This window comes from Protopterus annectens, chromosome 16.part0 (genome assembly GCF_019279795.1).
Source record: "Protopterus annectens isolate FY-2018-M chromosome 16.part0, PAN1.0, whole genome shotgun sequence".
NCBI classification, from domain to species: domain Eukaryota; kingdom Metazoa; phylum Chordata; order Ceratodontiformes; family Protopteridae; genus Protopterus; species Protopterus annectens.
Genome location: NC_056750.1, coordinates 341,020,754 through 341,043,227, shown reverse-complemented (window position 1 = coordinate 341,043,227; position 22,474 = coordinate 341,020,754). Strand labels below are relative to the sequence as shown.

Here is a 22,474-nt window from a genome sequence, read left to right as displayed (position 1 = left end):
GCAGAAGTGCGAGCAAGAAGTGCTGTAGGAGTCTGATTTGAGACGACCACAAAGATCATTATTAGAAATAAAAGGGGCTCAAATCTGTGTGGTTCCAAAAAGCCAAGCGTCAACTGTGCGAGTTCTCTTCTGACAAGGAAGGCCATGGTAAAGATGGCCCCTTTTAACAGTGGATACCACAACAGAAATGGTCCCTTTTAATGGACGCAGACCCAAAGGGAGAGGTGGTCTTCAGAAACAATTACACTGTGGGCCTTGCACCAATAGGTAACCTCCCGATCTCTTAAGGGCTGTCAGACTGCTCCCCTGTGGAGGCAGCTTGGTGTAGCTGTTCCCTTTACTCCAGGGATCTCAAACTTGTGGCCCTCTGACATCAAGCAGCACTCAAACCAGTATAATTGTAGGTGCGGGAAGAAACTACTTTATTCTTCTATCAATACTGCCTGCATTACTTTTTGTCTGAGATTATGGCAACTGTCTGGGTTTGCAAGTCCTCATACAGCATTTGCAGTTAATTGAATTTGAAACCCTGCTCTATTCTACTGCATAAATGGCCATGATGCAGGTTACTTTGGTAAGAATGATAATATCCAGTGGTTATACAATTCCCTTTTCCCAGAACCCTCCTCACCTGATAAGATGGCTACCTCTGGATGTACCAGCCCGTCAGTAAAAGCCAGCTTAAAATATTCTCTGATTTATAAAAGAGCCATTCAAGATGTCCTACCAGATCGGATATGGTTAGGATTCTATTCAAGATTCTTTATGGCTGTAAAGAAAAACTAGCACCTCAGGCTAACTCTAGACCTCTGCTATCTAAACATCCCAGTTCAGGATGGTCATGGTGCAGTCATATTTGCCTTGTTTCCAGGCAAATTATTGGATTTCTGAACTTGGATATTTCCCTAAACTGGTGAGAAATCAATCTTTCCAACCCATTCAGGCTATTCATATCATTATATGCCACTTAGACACAACAAGCTGCATACTTGGTCAGTGTCTTGTCTCTCAACAGGATTCAGTCTCCATCCAAATTTTCCTCCACTTATCCGTCAGCTAGTCTGATTCTCACAGGTCTGGTGCTGACTGATGCTGTAGTTTATCCCCTTTTATGGATGCTTCAGTGCCTTCTAACATCTCAGTGGTCTCAGGTTTCACAGCAGCTTTCAACCCTCGTTATGATTACCAGCCTTTTACAAGAAGCATTTACAATGATGGCTAATTTTATACCTACATCCGTTTGGAAAGACCCTTTGTTCTATCACTGCCTGCAGAAATAATAACCATGGATGCCTCCTTTTTGGGATAGGGGGTATTGCAGGAGGGAGGATGGTCCAAGCATTGATGTTCACAAGAAGCATTCTTTTGTCTTGGAGAGGAGGACTGTCACTTTTTTATTGCAGCAACTAAAGGACTTCCTGCCTGCAGGGGTAATCTGTAGCCAAACCACCATGACAGCCGTTTGGTATATCAACTAGCAGGGAGGAACCGTCTCATTTTTTTAATGTTGGGAAGCCAGTGTTGCCATGGGTGATTGATTCCTATCACTTTCTAATAGCAGTGTACATTCTCATGAAGTTGAGTTTGCCTTGCTTAACTGGCTTTCAGTCCAGCATTGATGTCTCATATTCTGGTGTTGGGGCCAGCCTTGCTGTGATAGTCCCTGAGAGGCAATGTAGTTGAGCTTTGGCATCCTGGGCTGTTCTATGCATATCCCTTCTTGGTATTGATAACCAGGTTTATACAGAAGACCAGCATATGCATGGCCACTGTAATCTTTATCACATTGTACTGGACCAGCTACATTTGGTTTCTTTTCTTAAGACCTTGCATTAGGGACCCATCCCCTCTGGAACTTGGATCCCAGACAAGATCTGCTCCCTCACCCATCCAGGAACCCTCTCCCAGATCATCATAGCCTAAAACTAACCAATTGATTTTTCTGCTTCCCAGAATGAATCCACTTGTAAACTTTACTGTGGTAAGTGGAAGCAATTTACAGTTTGGGCTATGGCACAAAACCTTGACCCTACAACTGCTTTTCCATACGTTTTCTGATACCTGGCAAATTGTTTGAAGCTGTTTCCAGATTTGCTGCTTTTAAAGTGAAATTTGCAGCTATTTCAAATCTTCATTCTGATTATGAACGACTCTCCTTACCTTCTCACAAGCTCTGAAATTTAGTTTTTCATCATCCTCTAACTAGAGAACTAGTTCCTCCTTGGGACCTCATTTCTGAGCTGGAAGTTAAAATTTTGAACTGGCATTTTCAGCACATTTGAAGGTTTTCTTTTCCCTATAAAGCCTTATTCTTGGTAGCTATTTCTTCTAATAGAGTTTTGATGTTGCAGGCTCTGTCCTCTTTTTTTTTTTTTTTTTTTTTTTTCCCCTTACTTGTTTTTTCTCCAAGACAGAATAGGTCTACAGAGTAACCCCTTATTTGTTTCCAAGGTGGCTTCTGATGCACATATACACCAGCCTGTCCATTTACCAGTATGTTTTCCAAATCATTCCAATAAAGATTAATGCAATTTACCTCGGATATACATAAACAGTTAAGCTTCTACTTGCACAGAAGTAAACCCTTAAGGAAGGATTCATAACTTTTTTTCATTTAATAAGCTTGGTTCAAGAATTCATAAAGTCACATGTTAAGTTGTCTATTTCGCCTTCATTTTTGCTCTTTGGGCTCGGAGCCAATCCTCGGCTCCGACTCTGCCATCTTCAAAAGCTCGAGAGCTGCTTACTGGCTCGAGGCCCCCCTATATCCCATGATGCCTTGCACTAGATACCCAGATCTCGTTTGCCACTTCTGCTACGAGGTTGCGTTTACTGGCTCAGGTCGTAATTTTCACTTTACTGATATATATTTAGAGCTTTTGTGTATTATTATAGTTAGTTGTTAGAATACTTGGTGTTCATACATAGCTGTAGTATTTGTTGGTGTTTAGTGTCACCCTTGAAAACTCGCTTTCTTCTTAGAGAGTCCCCCCCCCCCTTCCCAGTTTCCTTCTTAAGGTAGCCGTTTTAGTTAGAGGCTTATCCTTGTTTTCCTTTTTTAAAGTATAAAAATTTTTTCTCTAGAAATTGTGGTAGTTGGTAGGTTTGTTTACCGTTTCTTCTAGTATAGAGTGTATGTGTGCTGTTAAGGTGTGGTAACTTGTGTGCGGTGTGTTTTTTTTTTTTTTTTTTTTCTAGTTACCTACTTCCCTTTGTACTTTTTATTTGTAATTTGATATTTCCTTACAGGAATGTCTAAAGACACGAAAGTGTCTGGATTCAAGAAGTGTGACTCATGCTGTCAGAAAATGTCACTGACAGTCACACTTCTTGTGTCTATTGCTTGGGCGCCCTACACCTGCAGGACTCTTGTTCGGTGTGCCATGCCTTTAGTCCAAGAGTCCTGCAGGAGCGTAGGAATAAGCTTATCCTTAGGGGTTTGTTTAAACCCGAGGGATCACCGGCCAAGTCTGTCAGTGAAACCTTCCAAGCCATCGAAGCCGCCGGCTCCCAGTTCGGAGCAGTTGTCGGGTGTGGCGTCTGCATCAACTTCGGTTCCAGCTGGAACCGAAGTACCTATCTCCCAGTCTGCCAAGACTCTGCTGTCGAAACCGTCAGGGAGTCGAAAACGCTCTCATTAGAGTCGATGCACTCTGCTCCGGGGTCGCCTTTGTTGCAGTCTGAGCGAAGTCTTCGATCCCACTCTTCTCGGTCATCTAGGCTATCTGACCTTGATTTGGAGAGAGTGGTGAGAAGGCTTTTAAAATCGCAGGCCCTGGCTAAAATGTTATCCAGCCCCCCCTCATCAGGGTTCGGCTCCATCTTTCTCTGCAGTAGTTCCTCCTTCGACTCATTCCTTGAGCTTGGAGCCGGAGCTTGCTGGGGCTGGGACCGTCGGCACCGATGCCTACCCTTTCGGTTCAGTCGTCGGCTCCGATCTCTTCCATGGTGCCGTCCTTGGAGGAATCTGGGTGCCGGGACTCCCTTGTCGGCTCTGAGGGGGCAAGTGGCATCGGACCCTTGTCCGACCCCGTTCTCCCTCTGAGCTTTGGCGCAGGTGAGTTTGGCTCCTACATCGGCTTTGGAGCCGTCTCTCTCGGTGCCGGGAAGGATTCCGGTCTCGCCGGAGTCTTCTCCGGTATTGGGAAGCGGCGCCTTCGAGGTCATAAATGTGCTGGCATCTGAGTCAGCCTCACGGTCAGCCTCATTGGCTCCTCCCCCCATGGTTCCTGCTCCTGTCTCTGCCCCTCCTCCAGACCCCAAGCGTGGGGAACAAGTGCTCCAGGGCACCCCCATTGGGTGTGTCTTCCTCTTCCGAGGCCTCCCCTATTCATTCAGAGGAGCCCCCTCGAAAGAGGAAATGCAAGAGGAAGCATGTTGACTCCCCTGAGTCTGTCACTTCAGATACTGACTTGGAGGATTTGGAAGGGTCCCAGAGATCCCCCTCTGAGGATGTATCTTTCTCAGACATCCTTGAGATACTTGGGCAGAGGGCGAACTGGACTACCCTTAACCCTGCAGAGGATGAGTCAGTATTTTTGGACGCGTTTGGTTCGCGACTCTCCACCTCCTGGGTGTCTCCGCCTTTTGATCCACTGATGTCTGTGGTGGCTCGGAAAGCGTGGTCAGCCCCAGACACAGTGGAACCAACCCCCCGAAGACCCACACAATTTATTACTGCACCACAAGATGAACAATTTCTAACTAAGGGTGTTCCCGTTGATACCATGGTGGTAGCAGCAGCAGCCACAGAAAAGGAGTTGGCTGAAACTTTTGTCTGTCCATCCCCCTAATAAGGAATCTAGGACGATGGACAGATATGGGAAGCGGATGTTTACATCAGCGACCTTCTCCATGAGGTCGCTGAAGTATGTGTGCCACTTTACCTGCCTTCAAAGGGATCTCCTTTAAAGAGCTAGGAGATACCCTTCAAGATCCATCAGCTGCAGGGGTCCAGGCTAAGGTTACTTCCCAGCTGGCAACTATTAATTCGGTAGTAAACTCCTCCATGCGGCTCATCTTACACAGCCGATGGTGTGAGTAGGGTTGCAGGCACAGGCATGGCCTTGAGGAGGCATGCTTGGATGCGGTTATGTAACTTTGCAGAACCCTTCAGGGCGTCTTTCACAAACACCCCCTTTGATGGTTCTGCTCTTTTTGGACCACAGGTGAAGGATACCCTTACCAGGTGTGAGCAGGAAGGCAAGACTCTCTCTGCTGTGGGAGTCCGTTTTTCCACTCCTTCAAGACCGTATCCCAAGGGTTAGAAGAGTGGGAAGATGTTGTTCCAGAAACCCCAGGGAGCCTTGCCTGACACACGTGGAGAGTTCCCCTCCAGGGGCAGAGGAGGGAACAACAATTAGATGCCGCTCCTGGGGCAGAGGGGGTCTGCAAAATCGGGGCCAAAGAGCATCTTTCTCTGACGAGCCCTTCCAGCATCCCTGAGGTGCTGCCTGGCTGTCCACCTTCAGAGGCAGTCGGGGGAAGATTATCGCTGTACCCAAAAGCCTGGCAAAGTAAACACTAGACAAGTGGGTACTGTCTATCATTTCCGAAGGCTACATGATCCCCTTCCTTCTCACTCCCTACATTCCCAACAAATCCCTTCCAGATGTTCCACCCAATCTAAGGGATCAAGCCGTTCAAGAAATTTCAAAACCGCTAAGAAAGAGCCATCCAGCCAGTCCCAGCAGACCAGCAAGGATCCGGAATTTACTCAAGGTTCTTTTTGGTACCAAAAAAAGACAGGGGACTGGAGACCCATTCTGGATCTCAGCAGACTAAACAGGTCTGTTCAAAGAACGAAGTTCCGGATGGTCACGCAACAGTCCATTTTACCCTTTCTGTGTCAGGACAATTGGATGTGCTCCATAGATCTTCAGGACGCGTCCTACCGTATCAAAATGGACAGACGCTCCAGAAGATTCCTCTGCTTCCGGCTGGGAGCCAGTCATCAGTTCAGAACTCTGCCCTTTGGTCTCACCACAGCCCCCAGGGTGTTCACCAAATGTTTGGCGGTAGTTACCGCTCACCTGAGACAGCAAGGATTCCAGTCATTTCCATATTTAGACGACTGGCTCCTTACTGCTACCGCCAGACATCACCTGCTGCGAACCAGAGACTACACCACCCAAACTTGCTCCAAACTAGGCATCACAATAAATTTCAAAAAGTCTGCATTATCACCTTGTCAATCTATTACCTTTTATAGGCGCAAACTTAAATACAAAGGACATGTCAGCGAGATTTCCATTAGACGGAGTGCTAGACATTCGCCGACATGTGCAGGTCTTATTAGGATGCAAAAAAATTCAGGCCAGATTCGTCCTAAAAACCTTGGGTCTCATGGCAGCGGCTATCATACTACTTCCCCTTACTTGTTTTCATATGAGGATTCTTCAGTGGATGCTGTTCACCCAATGGTCTTTCCAGCAACTTCCAATGTCTCACAAGATAATGATCACACAGACATGCAAAAACCAACTTGCTTGGTGGATGGTTTCCCCATCAGTACCCCTGGGCAGACCATTTGCTCTTCCTCCTCCATTGGCTACAGTGACCACGGATGCCTCCCTGATCAGGTGGGGGGGGGGGGCATTTTCAGGGCAGAACAGTCCAAGGCACCTGGCAGCCTCATGAGTACCATCTGCATATCAATGTCTTGGAGATGAGGGCCGTGCTTTTGACGTTGCAAGCTCTTCACAGCTCTCTTCCTACCGGGACCATTGCAATTCAAACTGACAATATGTCAGTAGTGTGGTACATCAACAAGCAGGGCGGAACCAGGTCCTACCCCCTATGTCGAGAAGCACTCAGACTCTGACTCTGGGCGATCACTTCCCAATGGTTTCTGATAGCAACGCGTATCCTTGGGAAGTCCAACGTTATAGCGGACAGGCTGAGCAGAGCAATTCTCATGCCTCACTAGTGGTCTCTCAATCAGACAGTGGCGGACCAAATCTTGTTCCTATTTTCTCCCTTTACCTCTTGGGTAATCTCTTGATACCATTGTTGGTATCTTGGCTTTTCTTTACCTGTTGTAGGTATTTCTTCTTACTATTGTTAGTAGAGTTTCTTGCTTTTGTTCTCTAAGTGTGTGGTGTGTGTGGTGTGTGTGGTGTGTGTGGTGTGTGTGGTGTGTGTGGTGTGTGGTGTGTGTGGTGTGTGTGGTGTGTGTGTGGTGTGTGTGTGGTGTGTGTGTGTGTGTGGTGTGTGTGGTGTGTGTGTGTGGTGTCTGTGTGTGTGTGTGTGTGTGGGGTGTGTGGGGTGTGTGGGGTGTGTGTGTGTGGTGTGGTGTGTTAAACATGGCTGAAAAATAAAAGGGCATGTCAGGATTGTGGAAGAAAGATGCCAAATTCAGGTGGGCATATTTCCTGTGTGTACTGCTTGGGTGCGCCTCACTTAGAAACTGGGTGTAAAGTCTGCCAAGGTTTCAATGCCTGAACTTTGGCAGTACTCTGAAATAAACCTAATGTTAAGTTGTCAATCTCGCCTTCATTCTTGCTGGATTGGTTCGGAGCCGATCCTCGGCTCCGACTCGGCACTTGCTAAGCTTGAGAACTCCTTTTACCAGCTCGAGGCAACCCTATATCCCATGATGCAAGGCGAGACTACCTCAGATCTCGTTTGTCGCTTCGCAAAGAGGTCTCTTTTTTTTGCCAGCTCAGGTGAGTTTTCTAATTCAACAGATTTTTCAAGGGTTTTCCCTCCCTTTTTCATATTTTTTGTTAGTTTATTTTATAGTGTGTATAACTATACTAGTGCCCACCCTATATTCCTCCTTTTGGGTAAAAGTTATATTTCTCGGTTAGGCCTAAGCCTCCCAGTTGTTTAATCCCTGTCAGTTTGTGTGTGTTTTGGGGTTAATTGTGTGAATTGTTGAGTGTGTGTTTTATTGTTTTTTTTCTTAGACTATGTCTAGGGAAGGAAAGGTCTCAGGCTTCAAGAAGTTTGACTCGTGCTGTCAGAAGATGTCTCTGACAGACGGTCACACTTCTTGTGTGTACTGCCTGGGGCCTTTACACCTGCAGGACTTCTGTGCTATATGCCACTCTTTTAGCCAGAGAGTCTTGCAGGAGAGGAGGAACAAATTGATCCTCCGTGGCTTATTAAAGCCAGAAGGTTCACCGACAAAGACTGGGTCGGGTAAACCTTCCAAGTCACCTAAGGTTCAGGCTACAGTTATTAAGCCTTCCCCGGTGGCTCCGACTCCTTCGGAGTCGAGATCGGCTCCGGCTGGAGCCGATCTTTCTTCCACTGAGATGGTAGTGTCGGTTCCTTCCGGCTCCGACACACAGTCTCCAGTTGCCTTGTCGGCACCGGCTGGTGCCGAGGTGTTATCCAGTATCGGAGCCGAAAAGTCTTCGGCTCCATCTGGAACAGAGAGGACGTCGGCTCCGATGGCTTCGTCCAAGAAGAGATCTTGGTCCCCTTCTCTGGAGTCTATTCGCTCGGCTCCGAGGTCTCCTCTTTTATCGGAACGGAGTCATCGGAGCCGATCTTCGAGATCTTCCAGGCTGTCAGACCACGATTTAGAGAGGGTGGTAAGCAGGCTGTTGAAGTCACAGGCACTAGCCCAAATGCTCCATAGCCCGTCTCAACAGACTTCGGCTATTGCTCTTCCCCTTGAACTTCCTCCTCCGACTCTCCTCCAGAGTTCGGAGCCGGAGCTTTTCGGGACAGTGACCGTGTCGTGCCGATACATCCCCTATCGGCTCCGTCGTCTTCGGCTCCGATCTCCTCCATGAGACCTTCCTTGGAGGGATCCGTCGTCGAGTTTCCCTTGTCGGCTCCGAGGGGCTAGTAGCATCGGACCCTTGTCCGACCCGCTCTCCCTCTCGGGCTTCGCTTTGGTGAGCTCGGCACCGACATCGGCCTCGGAGCCTTCTGTCTCAGTGGAGCCGGGAATTCCTGTCTCTTCGGAACAGGAGTATTCTGGTCTCCCTGGGAGAGGAGCCTTTGAGGTGATGAGGAGTGTCCTGGCACCTGAGCCAGGTCAATGGTCCATTCCTTTAGCTCCTCCCTCTTCGGTGCCTGTTGATGTCTCTTGCCAGCCTCTTGCTCCCAAGCCCAGGGATCCATCGCCCCAGGTTTCCCCATTGGGAATAACTTCTTCTTCCGAGGTTTCTCCTGATCCCGCAGGAGAACCCCCACGCAAGAGGACTTGTAAGAGGAAGCACACAGACTCCCCTGAGTCTACAACATCAGATACCAACTTAGATGAGTCGGAGGGTTCCCCCCCGGTCCCCCTCTGAGGATGTCTCCTTTTCAGACATCCTGGAACTCCTCAAACAGAGGGGGAACTGGCCTTCCATTGACCCCTCCGAGGATGTCTGTATACCTGGAGGCTTTTGGATCCCGACCCTCCACCTCCTGGGTGTCTCCACCCTTCGACCCACTCATGCAGGTAGTGGCTCGGAAGGCGTGGGCAGCCCCGGATTCTGTGGAACCTGTCCCCAGGAGGCCATCCAAATTTATTACGGCCCCTTCAGACAAGCAGTTTCTTTCTAAGGGCGTCTCTGTGGATGCTATGGTGGTGGCGGCGGCCACCAAGAAGGAACTTGCGGATCCTTCCGTGCCTGTCCATCCTCCTAACAAAGACTCTAGGACCATGGATAGGTATGGCAAGCGGATGTTTTCTTCAGCGACCTTTGCTATGCGTTCGCTGAACTACCTTTGTCATTTCACCAGACTTCAGAGAGATATTCTCAAGGAACTAGGTGAAGTGGTTCAGGATCCTTCAGCTGCTGGGGCTCAAGACAAGATTGCCTCACAGCTAGCAATCCTAAATTCTTTAACCAACTCCTCCATGCGGCTCATATCCTATGCGGCCGATGGAGCGAGCAGAGCCGCAGGCACAGGAGTGGCACTTAGGCGACAGGCCTGGATGCGGCTTTGTAATTTCAAGGACCCCTTTAAGGCGCCCTTCACCAATACCCCCTTTGATGGTTCGGCTTTGTTCGGACCTCAGGTGAAGGAAACCTTGACCAGGTGTGAACAAGATGGCAAAACCCTTTCTGCCGTAGGAGTCCATTTTTCCACTCCTTCAAGACCCTATCCCAAAGGTCAGAAAGGAGGAAAGATGTGGTTCCGTAAAGCCCAAGGAGTTACGCCGGACACAAGTGGTCAGTTTACCCCCAGAGGCAGAGGGGGTAACAATAATAGACGCCGCCCTAGAGGCAGGGGGGGTCCCCAGAATCAGGGTAGCAGGGAGCCTCTTCCTGAAAAACCCTTTCAGCATCCCTGAGGTGTTGCCAGACTGTCCACCCTTGGAGGCAGTCGGGGGAAGGATATCGCTGTACCCAGTAGCCTGGCGTTCCCTCTCACAAGACGTGGCTACAGTCGATCATATCCGAGGGTTACAAAATCCCCTTCGAAAGGTATCCCGTACCTCACCAATCCCTTCCAGACATCTCACCCGGTCAAAGGGATTTGGCAAAACAGGAGGTCTCAAAGCTCCTAGAAAAAAAGAGCCGTCCAAACTGTTCCAGCAGACCAAGTAGGATCCGGCATCTACTCAAGATTCTTTTTGGTCCCCAAAAGGACGGAGATTGGAGACCAATTTTAGACCTGAGCAATCTAAACAGATTTGTCAAAAGGCAAGATTCCGGATGGTCACGCTTCAGTCCATTCTGCCCTTTTTGGGCAAGGACAACTGGATGTGCTCGATAGACCTTCAGGATGCGTACTATCACATAAAGATACACAGACGCTCCAGGAGGTTTCTCCGCTTTCGGCTAGGGACCAGTCATTATCAATTCAGAGCCCTGCCCTTTGGCTTCACTTCAGCCCCCAGAGTGTTTACCAAATGCATGGCAGTGGTTACGGCTCATCTGAGACGTCAAGGATTCCAGGTGTTTCCTTATTTGGATGACTGGCTCCTCTCCGCCACCACCAAGCATCAGCTTCTTCAAAGCAGAGACTACACTCTGCAGATTTGCAAAAAGTTGGGAATCTCAGTGAATTTCGAAAAATCTTCTCTGCTGCCTTGCCAGTCTATTACCTTTATAGGCGCAGAACTAAACACCGTCAGTATGTTAGCCAGACTAACAGATCAGAGAATTCTGGACATCCAAAAATACATTTGGATCATATTACTGAGCAACAAAGTCAGAGCCAGATTGGTTCTGAAGGTTCTAGGTCTTATGGCTGCGGTCATTGTACTTCTACCATTAGCTCACTTCCACATGCGTCTTCTGCAGTGGATGTTATTCACTCAGTGGTCGTTCCAGAACCTACCCATGAGGCACGAAATTTTGTTTACACAATCGTGCAGGACTCCTCTAACCTGGTGGATATCTTCCCCTCTGCTCCATCAGGGCCGACCATTTGTTCCCCCAACTCCGGTTGCCACAGTCACTTCGGATGCCTCTCTGATCGGGTGGGGGGGGCATTATCAGGGCAGGATGGTCCACGGGACTTGGCAACCCACAGAATACCATCTGCACATAAATGTCCTGGAGATGAGAGCGGTGCTTTTAACGTTGCAAGCCCTCAACGACTTTCTTCCCTCGGGACTATTGCAGTTCAAACGGACAACATGTCTGTAGTCTGGTACATCAACAAACAGGGCGGGACCAGGTCCTATCCTTTATGTCGAGAAGCTCTCAGACTTTGGCAATGGGCAATCTCCTCTTATCGGTTTCTGATAGCAACGCACATCCCCGGCAGGTCCAACCTCTTAGCGGACAGACTGAGCAGAGCTATTCTCATGCCTCACGAGTGGTCTCTCAAACAATCGGTAGTGGATGAGATTTTTCAGAAGTGGGGCACCCCTTGTTGCGACCTTTTTGCTACACCCCAAAACAGCAAATGCCCGGACTTCACCCTCTTTCCCCTACCAGGCCATCCCCTGAGAGACTCTCTAACCCAGGATTGGCCCGGGGACTTCTGTACGCCTTTCCCCCATTCCCCTTAATTCCACAGGTCATTCAGAAAGCTACCGTTTTGAGAGCCAAGTTGATTCTCATTGCCCTTTACTGGCCTCAACAAATTTGGTTTCCGTCCCTACATCGTCATCTCCTGGTGCAGCCTTGGCATCTGGACCCAGTTCCGGATCTTCTGATCCACCAAACGGGTCAACAGCACCGGGCCATTCGTTCTCTCAACCTCACTGCTTGGTTGCTCCACTTCCTTCCCTAGCCAGGCTTCCTATGATCCCTGATCCTGTCAGAGATATCTTAATAGCTTCCTTAAAGTCGTCCACCAGAACGGTTTATGCTAGCAAGTGGCAACGTTTTTCCCTATGGGCAAACTCCAGGCGCATTGATCCTTTTACTGCACCGGTGCATTCAATTTTAGATTTTCTGGCTGAAGTTTTTCAGTCAGGATCTTCTTCATCGACAGTTAAAGTTCAACTGGCAGCAATTTCTAAATATCATGTTGGCTTGCAAGATCATAACATAATGTCGCATAGACTATGCAAAGCTTTTCTGAGAGGTGTTTTTCTCCTAAAGTCTCCAGTAAAACATCCTCCTCCACAATGGGATCTGAATTTGATGTTAGCATCCTTGATTTTACCCCCTTTCGAACCGTCTGCTTCATGCTCCTTAAAGTTGCTGACCTGGAAAACAATATTCTTAGTGGCTGTCACTTCAGCAAGGAGGGTATCTGAACTTCAAGCTCTCTGCATCCGTTCCCCATACTTAGTTTTTCACAAGGACAGGGTATCCTTGAGAACTAATCCATCTTTTCTGCCCAAAGTTGTTTCTCAGACTAATATTAATCAATCCATCGATCTACCAGTTTTTTCCCTAATTATTCCGACAGAGCTGAACAAAAACTTCATTTTTGGATGTCCATCGTCAACTCAGATATTATTTGCATAGAACTAAACAATTCAGGAAATCTGATCAATTATTTGTTTCCTATGCAGAAAACAGGAAAGGTCTCCCAGTGTCGAAAGTGACCTTATCCAGATGGTTGTCTTCTACCATTTCTTATGTGTATTCGCTCAGAGGCAAGCAACTACCCTCAAAACCGAAAGCACATTCAACCAGGAGCCTGTCCACATCTACAGCTTTTCAGGATAGGCTACCCATTGATACCATTTGTGCAGCAGCTACTTGGGCCACTCCTCATACCTTTGTCTCTCATTACAAATTAGATTTGGCCTCCAGGGACAGAGCCAGTTTTGGTTCCACAGTACTCAAGAGTCTGTTCCATTGAGCCACCCGGGATACAGGTGCTAGGGACGCGGTCCCATCCAGCAAGAATGAAGGCGAGATTGACAACTTAACATTTAGAAGTTATGTACCTACCATAACGTTCCATGTTAGTTGTCTTCTCTCGCCTTCTTTCTTGCGTCCCTTCCTCCTGCCCCCTGGCCTGGACAGATCTTGAAGGGCTTCTCTTTCTCAGGTTTCACTCTCCTGAGTCTTCAGTAGAAAGAGTCTATCTTAAGAACTTTTTTGCCTAGTTCTTCTAGGTTAGTCTTTGCTCTTCCTTTGGGAATAGTATTATTTAGCAGGGTATTATAGCTACCAAACGCGATCTGAGGTAGTCACGCCTTGCATCATGGGATATAGGGTTGCCTCGAGCTGGTAAAAGGAGTTCTCAAGCTTAGCAAGTGCCGAGTCGGAGCCGAGGATCGGCTCCGAACCCATCCAGCAAGAAAGAAGGCGAGAGAAGACAACTAACATGGAACGTTATGGTAGGTACATAACTTCTAATTTTAAAAGGATTTCTGAAATCCTCCTTTGAAGAAGTCCTTCCTAAGCCAGTCATCCAAATCCGAGTAAAAAAAGAGAAGCCATTCAGTGCAGACCTCACCATTGGCTCCGGAATCGAAATCTCACAAGTCGCCTGTTTCATCTGTGTCTTCGAAACCAAGGACTAAAATTGCAAAAATGGCTGAAAAAACAACCTTCGGCACTGACAGGTCTCCATTGGTACTGACGTTTTCTACACTGATCTTTGCTACGTCAGTGTCAACAGTCTCGGCACAGACAACCTCATGTACACCAGCTTCATTGACTTCCCACTCTGTTCCAACTTCTCCTTCTGCTCCGCAGCTTACAGTGCCGACGTTAGAAGCATTTATACCTCCCAGAACAAGATATTTCCCTTCTGCAGACCCATTTTTTGGTCATCTCCCCCCGTCTTTTCATGGACAGGCCAGAGTCTCACTCAGGAGTGTTGGTCTGTTCATCCAGAAATCTTTCCAAAGTGGATGTAGTTAGATTGGTGGATCAGCTTTTGGTGGCCAGGGGTCTTCCTGCGCCCATGCAGACCTCCTTCTCTTCTGAAGCCGAAATATACTCTCCCAGGACTACTCCAGATCATTCTCCTTCGACTTCTTTCAAGGTTCAGAGCCCACCTCTTAGACTATGCTGGTTCCAGCTGTCTCCATGCTGTCAGTAGCCCCTTCGTCGGTACCAGGTAGGCTCTGATGTCTTTGGCTCCATTAGACCCAATAGACACCCGGGACCGTGGTTTGGCTGTTTGTTCTGGGGGCCTACAGTATGGTACCGGTTGTTTGCATGGGCACCATCTTTGGCTCTCGGACCCCTGACAGTTTTGGACCCTCCCCTGGCACCTGTTTTGAAGGGCGGCCCTTCGGACTGGGGTGTGACTCTGGTTCCGAGGTTATCTTGCGTGGTTCTAGACTCCCATATCTCTTCTGGGGGTCCTGCCTTCCAGATCATGGAGAGAGCATTAGCCTCTGCAGGCTCCTAGCTGACGCCATCTTCATTGGAGTGTCATATATTTGTACCTTCTGGACCGCAGCTGTCTCCACCTCTCCTGTCGGGACAGGGGGCACAAACAGCGAGATGTACCCATTCAAGGCCCCTCTTCTTCGGAATCTTCCTCAGAGATCCTGACTGAGGAACCATCTTAATAAGAAGACTTGCAAGAGGAAGCATTTGGATTCCCCAGAAGAATCTGTCATAGAACACACAGATTATGATGAAGGGGAGGGTTCGCCCCGGTCTTCCCCCGAGGATGTCTCCTTTGGAGACATCCTAGAAATCCTGAAACAGAGGAGTGATTGGTAGTCCAGCAAGCCGTCCTCTGAGGAAATGTATTCTTGCAGGCTTTTGGTGTTTGCCAATGTACTTCCTGGGTGACCCCTCCCGCTGACTACCTTATTAAACTTGTCGGGCAGCAGGAGTGGAAGGCTCCTGATTCCATACAGACTATTCTTGGGAGGCCATATAAAATTTTGACAGGTTCAACCACACTGGGGAAAGAGTTTTATTAGTAGGTGCCATGGTTGTGGTGGTGGCCACAAAGAAGGAACTTGCTGAGGAGAGTTCCACTGTCCAGCCTCTTAACCAAGAGTCTCAGATGATGGACAAGTTTCAGAAGCGAACTTTGCATCCTCTATCTTCGCTCTTAGGTCCTTGAATTTCATGGCACACTTTTTTCTAGACTCCAAAGGGATATGATAAAGGAAATCTGGGATACCCTAGCTGGAGCCATGTCTGACAAGATAAGGGATAAGGTTGCCTCTCAGCTTGTCATCCTGGAGTCTGTATTGACTTTGTCCATGTGGCTCATTGCTCATGCAGCTGAAGGAACGACTAGGGCAGTAGGTACAGGTGTTACGCCTGGATGCACTTGTGTGACTTCGCGGAACATTTCAAGTCTTCCTTCGTCAATGCTCCTGTTGACAGCTCTCCCTTGTTTGGCCCCAAATTCAGACACACTAGCCAGGTGTGCGAAAGATGGAAAGACCCTTTTTACTGTGAGCATCCGTTTTTCTACTCCTCAATGAGCCTACTCAAGGAATCAGGACAGTGGAAAAATGTGGTTCAAAAAATCCCAAGGGGCTTTTCAGGACACACGTGGTGAATACTCACCTCTGGGCAGAGAGGGGAGTTCAAATGGAAGAGGCCCTCTATGTGGCAGAGGAGGCCCGCATGATCAGGGCTCCAGAGATTCCATCTCCTGACATCCTATCAGTGCTGCTTGAACAGAAGTTTGATTTGCTTACCTCTGTAAGTTGTCGGGGGAAGATTTTCACTGCACCAAACAGCCTAGCTAATGATAACTTCATATACGTGGGTGCAGAGAACTATCATCCAGAGGTTACAAAATTCCCTTCAATCTCTTACCGAAGTCCAAAAGGGGAACCCCCCCCCCCATGTTCCTCCCAATCAGAGGGATCTAGCAGCAGATGAATTTCAAAAGTCGCTCAAAAAGTAATCCAAGAAGTCTCACCAGACCAAAAAGGATCCAGATTTTACTTAAGGTTATTTTTAGTGCCAAAACAGACAGGGGACTGGAGACCAATATTAGATCTCAGCTTTCTGAACAAGTTTGTTCAGCAGACAAAATTCCAGATGGTCATGGTTCTGTCTGTCCTTCCTTTTCTGGAGAAGAATGATTGGATGTGCTGTGTTGATCTTCAGGATGCATATTACCGCATAAAGATGTACAAACGCTCCAGAAGGTTCCTCCACTTCGGCCGGGTGCCAGTCATTTCCATTTCAGAGTGGTGCCCCTCAGTCGCACCACAGCCCCCAGGGTGTTCACCAAATGCTTGGCAGTGGTAACACCTCACTTGTCGCTATGCGGATTGAGTGTTTCCATACCTAGATGACTAGCTCCTCACTGCCCCTTTACATCACATACTTTGTTGCACCTTTCTGAATCTTTGGGCATTTCAATCAACACAAAAAAATCCCAGTTCACTCCACAGGATATAACATTTATAGGAGCATGCCTAAATACAGTTTCTTGTATAGCCTCTCTTCCTCTCCATAGGCTACAAAAATTAAGGTCACAATTACAGATAATCTTTACGAAAACAAGGTTCCTGCTCTTCTGGTCCTTCAAACTCTGGGAACTATGGCAGTGACCATAGCCTTAGTACCCCTCACAAGGTATCGTATGAGGCTGCTTCGGTGGCTCTTGGCAGTGCAGTGGTCAATTCTGTCACAGCCAGTGTCTCACCCAATTCTAATAAATCATTGCAAAAATTATCTATAGTGGTGGATGAAGTCAGAAATAAAAATGTGTGGCCGCACCATCTTTCCTTCACTGCCCACAGCCAAAGTGACCACAGATACTTCCCAGATCAGGTGTGTGTGTGTGGGGGGGCATTACCTGGGAAAGGCAGTCCAAGGCACTTGGTCCTTGCAAGAGACCAATCTGCACATCAACATCCTAGAATTGAGGGCAGTGCTTTTAGCATTGCAAGCCTTTGTCTGCCCTTCCTTTGGAGACAGTTGCAATCCAATCGAACAACATGTCAGTAGTCTGGTACATCAGCAAGTAGGGTGGAACCAGAGCCTATCCCCTGTGTCAGGAAGCTCTCAGGATTTGGCAATGGGCTATCACTTCCAACCACTTTCCAATAGCAATGCATATCGAGGGAAGCTCCAATGTGATTGCGGACAAACTGAGCAGATGTATCCTCCTGCCACGCGAGTGGTCTCTCAATCACAATATAGCGATGAAAATCTTTCGTCACTGGGGCCAGCCTTGCTGTGATCTTTTCCCCTCATCAATGAACAACAAATGCAGCAGCTATTTTGCCCTAATTCCCCTACACGGGGGAGTCCCGAGAGATGCACTCCTCGTTTGACCACAGGATTACTTTATGCCTTCCCCCTATTCTGCTGATCCCCTTTTCTTGAGGAAAGCCCAAAGGTTGAGAAGTAAAGTGATCCTCATTGCACCCTATTTGCCCCATCAGGTCTGGTTCCCCTTCCTTTGGCCTCATCTACATTGTCCTTGGATTCTGGACCCAGTTGCAGACCTGCTGTCTCACCCGCAGAGATTGGTGCATCCCAGTCTTCACAATCTCAAGTTTATGGCTTGGTATCTTCAATTCCATTAATTGCCAAGCAAAACAAATTATCTTCAGTACAAAAAATTGTTTTGGCTTCTCATAAACCGTCCACTAGGAAAGTATCTTGGCAAATGAAAGAGATTCTCAATCGGGGCACTATGAATGATCTAGATCCCTTTTCAGCACTGGCTGACAAGGTCTTGGAATTACTGGCTTCACTTTTTGAACTAGGAGCTTCTACTTCCATCATCAGTCCAGTTAGCAGCCATTTCCAATTTTCACAATGGGTTTGATGACCATACCTTGATTTCCTCATCGTTTATGCAAAGCCTTCCTTAAAGGTGCCTTATATTTAAACCCCCCTATTCAGGGGTCGTGTAGCTGCATGGGATTTGACCCTGGTACTGGAGAGTTTCTGAATTACAGGCTGTGTGAAAACACACTTGTATGATTTTTCGCAAGGATAGCACATCGTTAAGAGCCAGTCCGTCCGTCCTTCCTAAAGTGGTCTCAGAATCTAATATTAACCAGATAGTATAGATTTGCTTGTCTTTTTTTTTTCATATTTTTCAAATAAAGGTGAATACTGCTGGATGTCCACAGACAGTTGTGTTTCTGCCTGGACAGAACCAAACTATCTAGAAAATGAGATCAATTATTCGTATCCTTTTCGGGTCCCAGTTTGGATAAACCGGTCTCCAAAGTTACCTTATCAAGATAGCTTAGGGATTGTGTCACCTTTATCTACAGTCATATTAAGCTCAAGCTACCTGCGCCAGTTATAGCATTCCACCAGATCTGTATCCATTTTAGCTGTTTTCCATTCCAAGACTTCCATGGAAGATCTATGTGCAGGTGCAATGTGGGGTGCTCTCCCCATACCTTTATCACTCATTACAAATTGGACATGGTCTCCAGGGGAAGAGCATCTTTTGGCTCTAGTGCTCAGGAATATCCTTCCTTAGGGCTACCCAGGATCTAAAGTAGCTGGAGACTTTGTACCATTCATCAAAAATAAATGAAGATTGACATCAGCTAAAGAAGTTAAGTCCTTACTATAACGTTCCATCTGTGTTGTCTATCTTCATTCATTCTTGACATGCCACCCTCCTGCCCCCTCCAAAGGACTTGTAGAAGATTGGACCTTTGTTCTGGGAGGTTTATAGGGTTAGCCTTAGACAGAGCTTCTGTTTTTCTATATTTTGGCTGCAGACTCAATCTGAGGTAATGTAGAGAGGGCTATTGCGATTAGAGCCTTAGAGTGTTTGTCTGGCGCAAGCTGTATAACTGCCGAGCCGGTTCCGAGGAGTCTGAACAGAGTCCCATTTGTCAAGAATGAATGAAAAGATTGACAACTCAGGTGGAACGTTATGGTAAGGACATAACTTTGTGGTTTTTTTTTTTTTTTTGCATAGTTGCAGCTTTGTACAAAAGACACTTTTTTTTTTTATTTTTTTTTTTTTCAAAATTGATTAATATTTTCATTAATGTTTTGTGATTTTTGTGTCATTCATGACTGTGGGGACTATATTAAGTGCTTTTTTTTGTTTGCAGTACATCATCTGCTGAGAAGTTAAAAGCTAATAACGTTATAGCTGCACCACTAAAGGAGTTTGGACTGAGAATAAGCACACTTTTAGTAAGTATGCAAGTCTGAATTAAAAGGAAGTATCTCTGAGTGAATGTGCAATTCTGGGTTATGTGACACTATGTGAAGGAACTGTATAAAGAGTTCTTAACATTCATAAGGCTTTTAGCACAAGCCTTTATAATTCCAGCTGCAGAAATCCTTTAAAAGTAACCGATCTTTTTTATTATTAAATGAAACCATTTCAGAATTTCTTTAGCTCTTCCATTGGACTTGCACATTCTTCTGGATGGCCCTTGACATCATGTGCTTGACCAGAACTGTGGGAGTCATTCTCGGTATCTAGTTCATTCTCCAGTTTTCTGCTACTTGCACATTTTGTATTTTGATCCTAGTAGTAATCCTAGAAAAAAGTCTTTGTTTGATGCCTACAATGTGAAATGTTTGATTCCTACAATGTGAAACCTTTCTGTTTAGGTGACTGGATCATTAGCCAGAGCCCATATGGACTTTATTGATTAGGAAAGGAGTAAGAAGTGAAACTGTCACAAATACATTGGTTCATCCCAACTGTACACGAGGTATGAATAGAACTGCTTGAAAAAGGTGGCTGTAGTGGGTACTCAGCATATGGATCAGCATTTGGGCTCTGTATGATCCTGAGTTCTTAAACGGGGTGATGAAGTGGAAAGGAAGTAAAGGCCAGACACTGGTCCAACTCTTTTTACATTTTGTCTTCATGAGGTTGGAAGTGTTCAACTCTTAACTTCAGTTCATCCCCAAGAGGTGATTTTGAATTCTGAGAAAGGGCTGTGGAAAAGCTCCTTGCAATAGTTTCTGCAATGGGCTTTTTACTTATCCTGCTTTATTTTCAACTGTGGGAATACTGTTGATATGCTAGCAAGCTCAGGAGCTTGCCTGTGATGGATTGGATGGTGGTAATAAACCTCTTCCTGTAAAGATGATCTCCGGTAGGTATTTTCTTATGCTTTCTTGAAAGTTATCACCAAATGTCTGTCCTTGCAAGTCCTGGAAGGTAGCTTGGAAGGATGGGTTCACCACTATGGAAAGTGACAGTCTCTTGCTTTCCTTTTCATACAGGCTATCTCAATTTTCTAAGATTAATCTAGGCACCACTACTAGTAGAATGCCTGTGCTGGGTAAACTTCAGAGGAGGGTCCCACTGCCATCACAGCAGTTGCAGATGTTCTTCATGTTTCACTTTTGCAGTCATTACATTTGGGTAATCTGCTGGCAGGTTGCCCTCAGTTGGCCTGAATAACAAAGTCTTGGGTCCTGCGTCGGTTGCTGTCTCCTCTTCCATGACGTCAGGTCGTCGGGGGTTTAAAACATGCAGCTGACGCCATTTTAATCCGTCTTTCTTGCCGCGTGGTGCCCGAAGCGGAAGCAGTTCGCAAGTGCCGGTCGGCCGACTCCTGAAATTTTCGTTTTTGAGTTTCAGAACCGAAGTTTTCAAACTAAAGCTAAGTACCCCGTTGGGGAAACTTTTTCTTGCTCCTTACCGATGTCAGTAAAAGTTAATAATTGTATTTGTGGGAAGCAAATACCTCATAAGGATTTTCATTTGTACTGTATTCCTTGCCTAGGCTCTGATCACAACTTGCCTTGCTGTTGGTTGTGTGCTAAATTTAACCAACGCACTATTAAGCGTCGGTATGTTTTTGCTTCTAAATACTTTGGTTCAAGATTTAACTATCCTGAAATGTTGTCAGTTAGCAATCCTAATACTGGAATTCACAAATAAATGCAAAGAAAAAGACAGAGACAGACCGGCGAGGTCCAAAACCAATGAAGCTTCTTCTAAGCCGGTCGCCGGTACTCGGTGAGGTGCTTTCGCAGCCCTTGATGCCCTCTACTTTTGAGTCTCAGGCCTCTACAGAGACCCATTTGGAGCTGGTATGCCGCGAGATTCTTCATGTATTGAACCCGCGGCTGTCTCTCCCTTCGATGGGTCCGGAGCCGCTGAGGAGGCACTGGATTCTGAGGGTGTTTTCAGGCCTCAACATTTGTATACTAAACAGACACCATCATCAAAAACAAGGCCAAAACCTACTTCTGTGTCTGAAAAACTGACGCATGAGCCACAAATTATCAAAATGGCTGAGGATTTAATTACCTTGATCAGAGGTTCCCAACCCCCCCCCCCCCCCCCCTGCAAAGAGGCCTAGGCAAGGCACTGATTATGAATCTTCAGATCAGGTTTCCATTTCTTCTGATCAGGAATTTTCTATTCCACCTTATGAGGACTCTGATGCAGAGGAATCCATCCCTTTTGCTTTTCCTTCTGAGGATTTTTCTTTTGGAGAGACTTTGCATACCTTAATGGAACATTTTCATTGGGAGAGTCAGGACTTCTCAGAATCCAAAAAGAGGCTTAGGGTTTTTCTTCTTCTTCCTTAGCATAGGCCTTTGGCTGTACCTTCTGTTTTAGACATTGTTGATGATTTCTCAGAATCCAACATGGCTCCTGATTCCCTGCCTCCGGCTCCTAGTAAGCCAGACAGATATTACAGGGTTCCTGACTCCCACAAATTTCTTTTCAAAAATCCTGCTGCTGACCCTGAAACTATTTCTCAGGGTCCCAAGGGTGTTAAGGCTTCTAAAGCTAAAAATCCTACCCCTTCTGATAGACTACAGGGCGCTGGATAGATGGGGTAAGAAGGTTTATGTGTTTGCAACCCTGGCAATCGGGGCTTTAAACTGCCAATTTCATATGCTTAAATATCAACAGCATGTTATGGGCTTACTGAAACAGAAAATGATGTTGATTTCTGATTGTGTGGAAAATGAAGAGTTGCAGGATTTATTGCATTCAGCTGAACAAGTTGGAAAGCATACTTTGCAATGTGGTTTTGATTCCTTAGAGGCCTCTTGCAGGGCCGCCATAACTGGGTCTGTGATAAGGCAGGCTTGGCTCAAGGTGCAAAATCTGCCTGATCATGTTAAAGCTAAATTGTTTGATGCTCCTTTACAGCAGGACAGTCTGTTTGGTAATAAGGCAGAAGAGGTTTTAAAAAAGATGGAAGACAAAGCTAAATCTATGCAAACTGTAAAAGATTTCTTGCAAGTGCAGCCACCCAGGTTCAGTAGGCACTGGCCTACTAAGAATTGGTCCTTTCCAGTGT

The 22,474-nt window shown here is 46.7% G+C and overlaps 1 protein-coding gene across 1 annotated transcript in view; it reads left to right on the top strand.

Annotated features, from left to right (window-relative positions):
• NUP188 (nucleoporin 188) overlaps positions 1-22,474 on the top strand; it is a 3,305,077-nt gene that overhangs the window by 117,656 nt on the left and 3,164,947 nt on the right. The window contains exon 4 of the mRNA XM_044058121.1: positions 19,295-19,379. Coding sequence (XP_043914056.1) covers positions 19,295-19,379 — 85 coding nt within the window. The remainder of the gene's footprint in view (positions 1-19,294; positions 19,380-22,474) is intronic.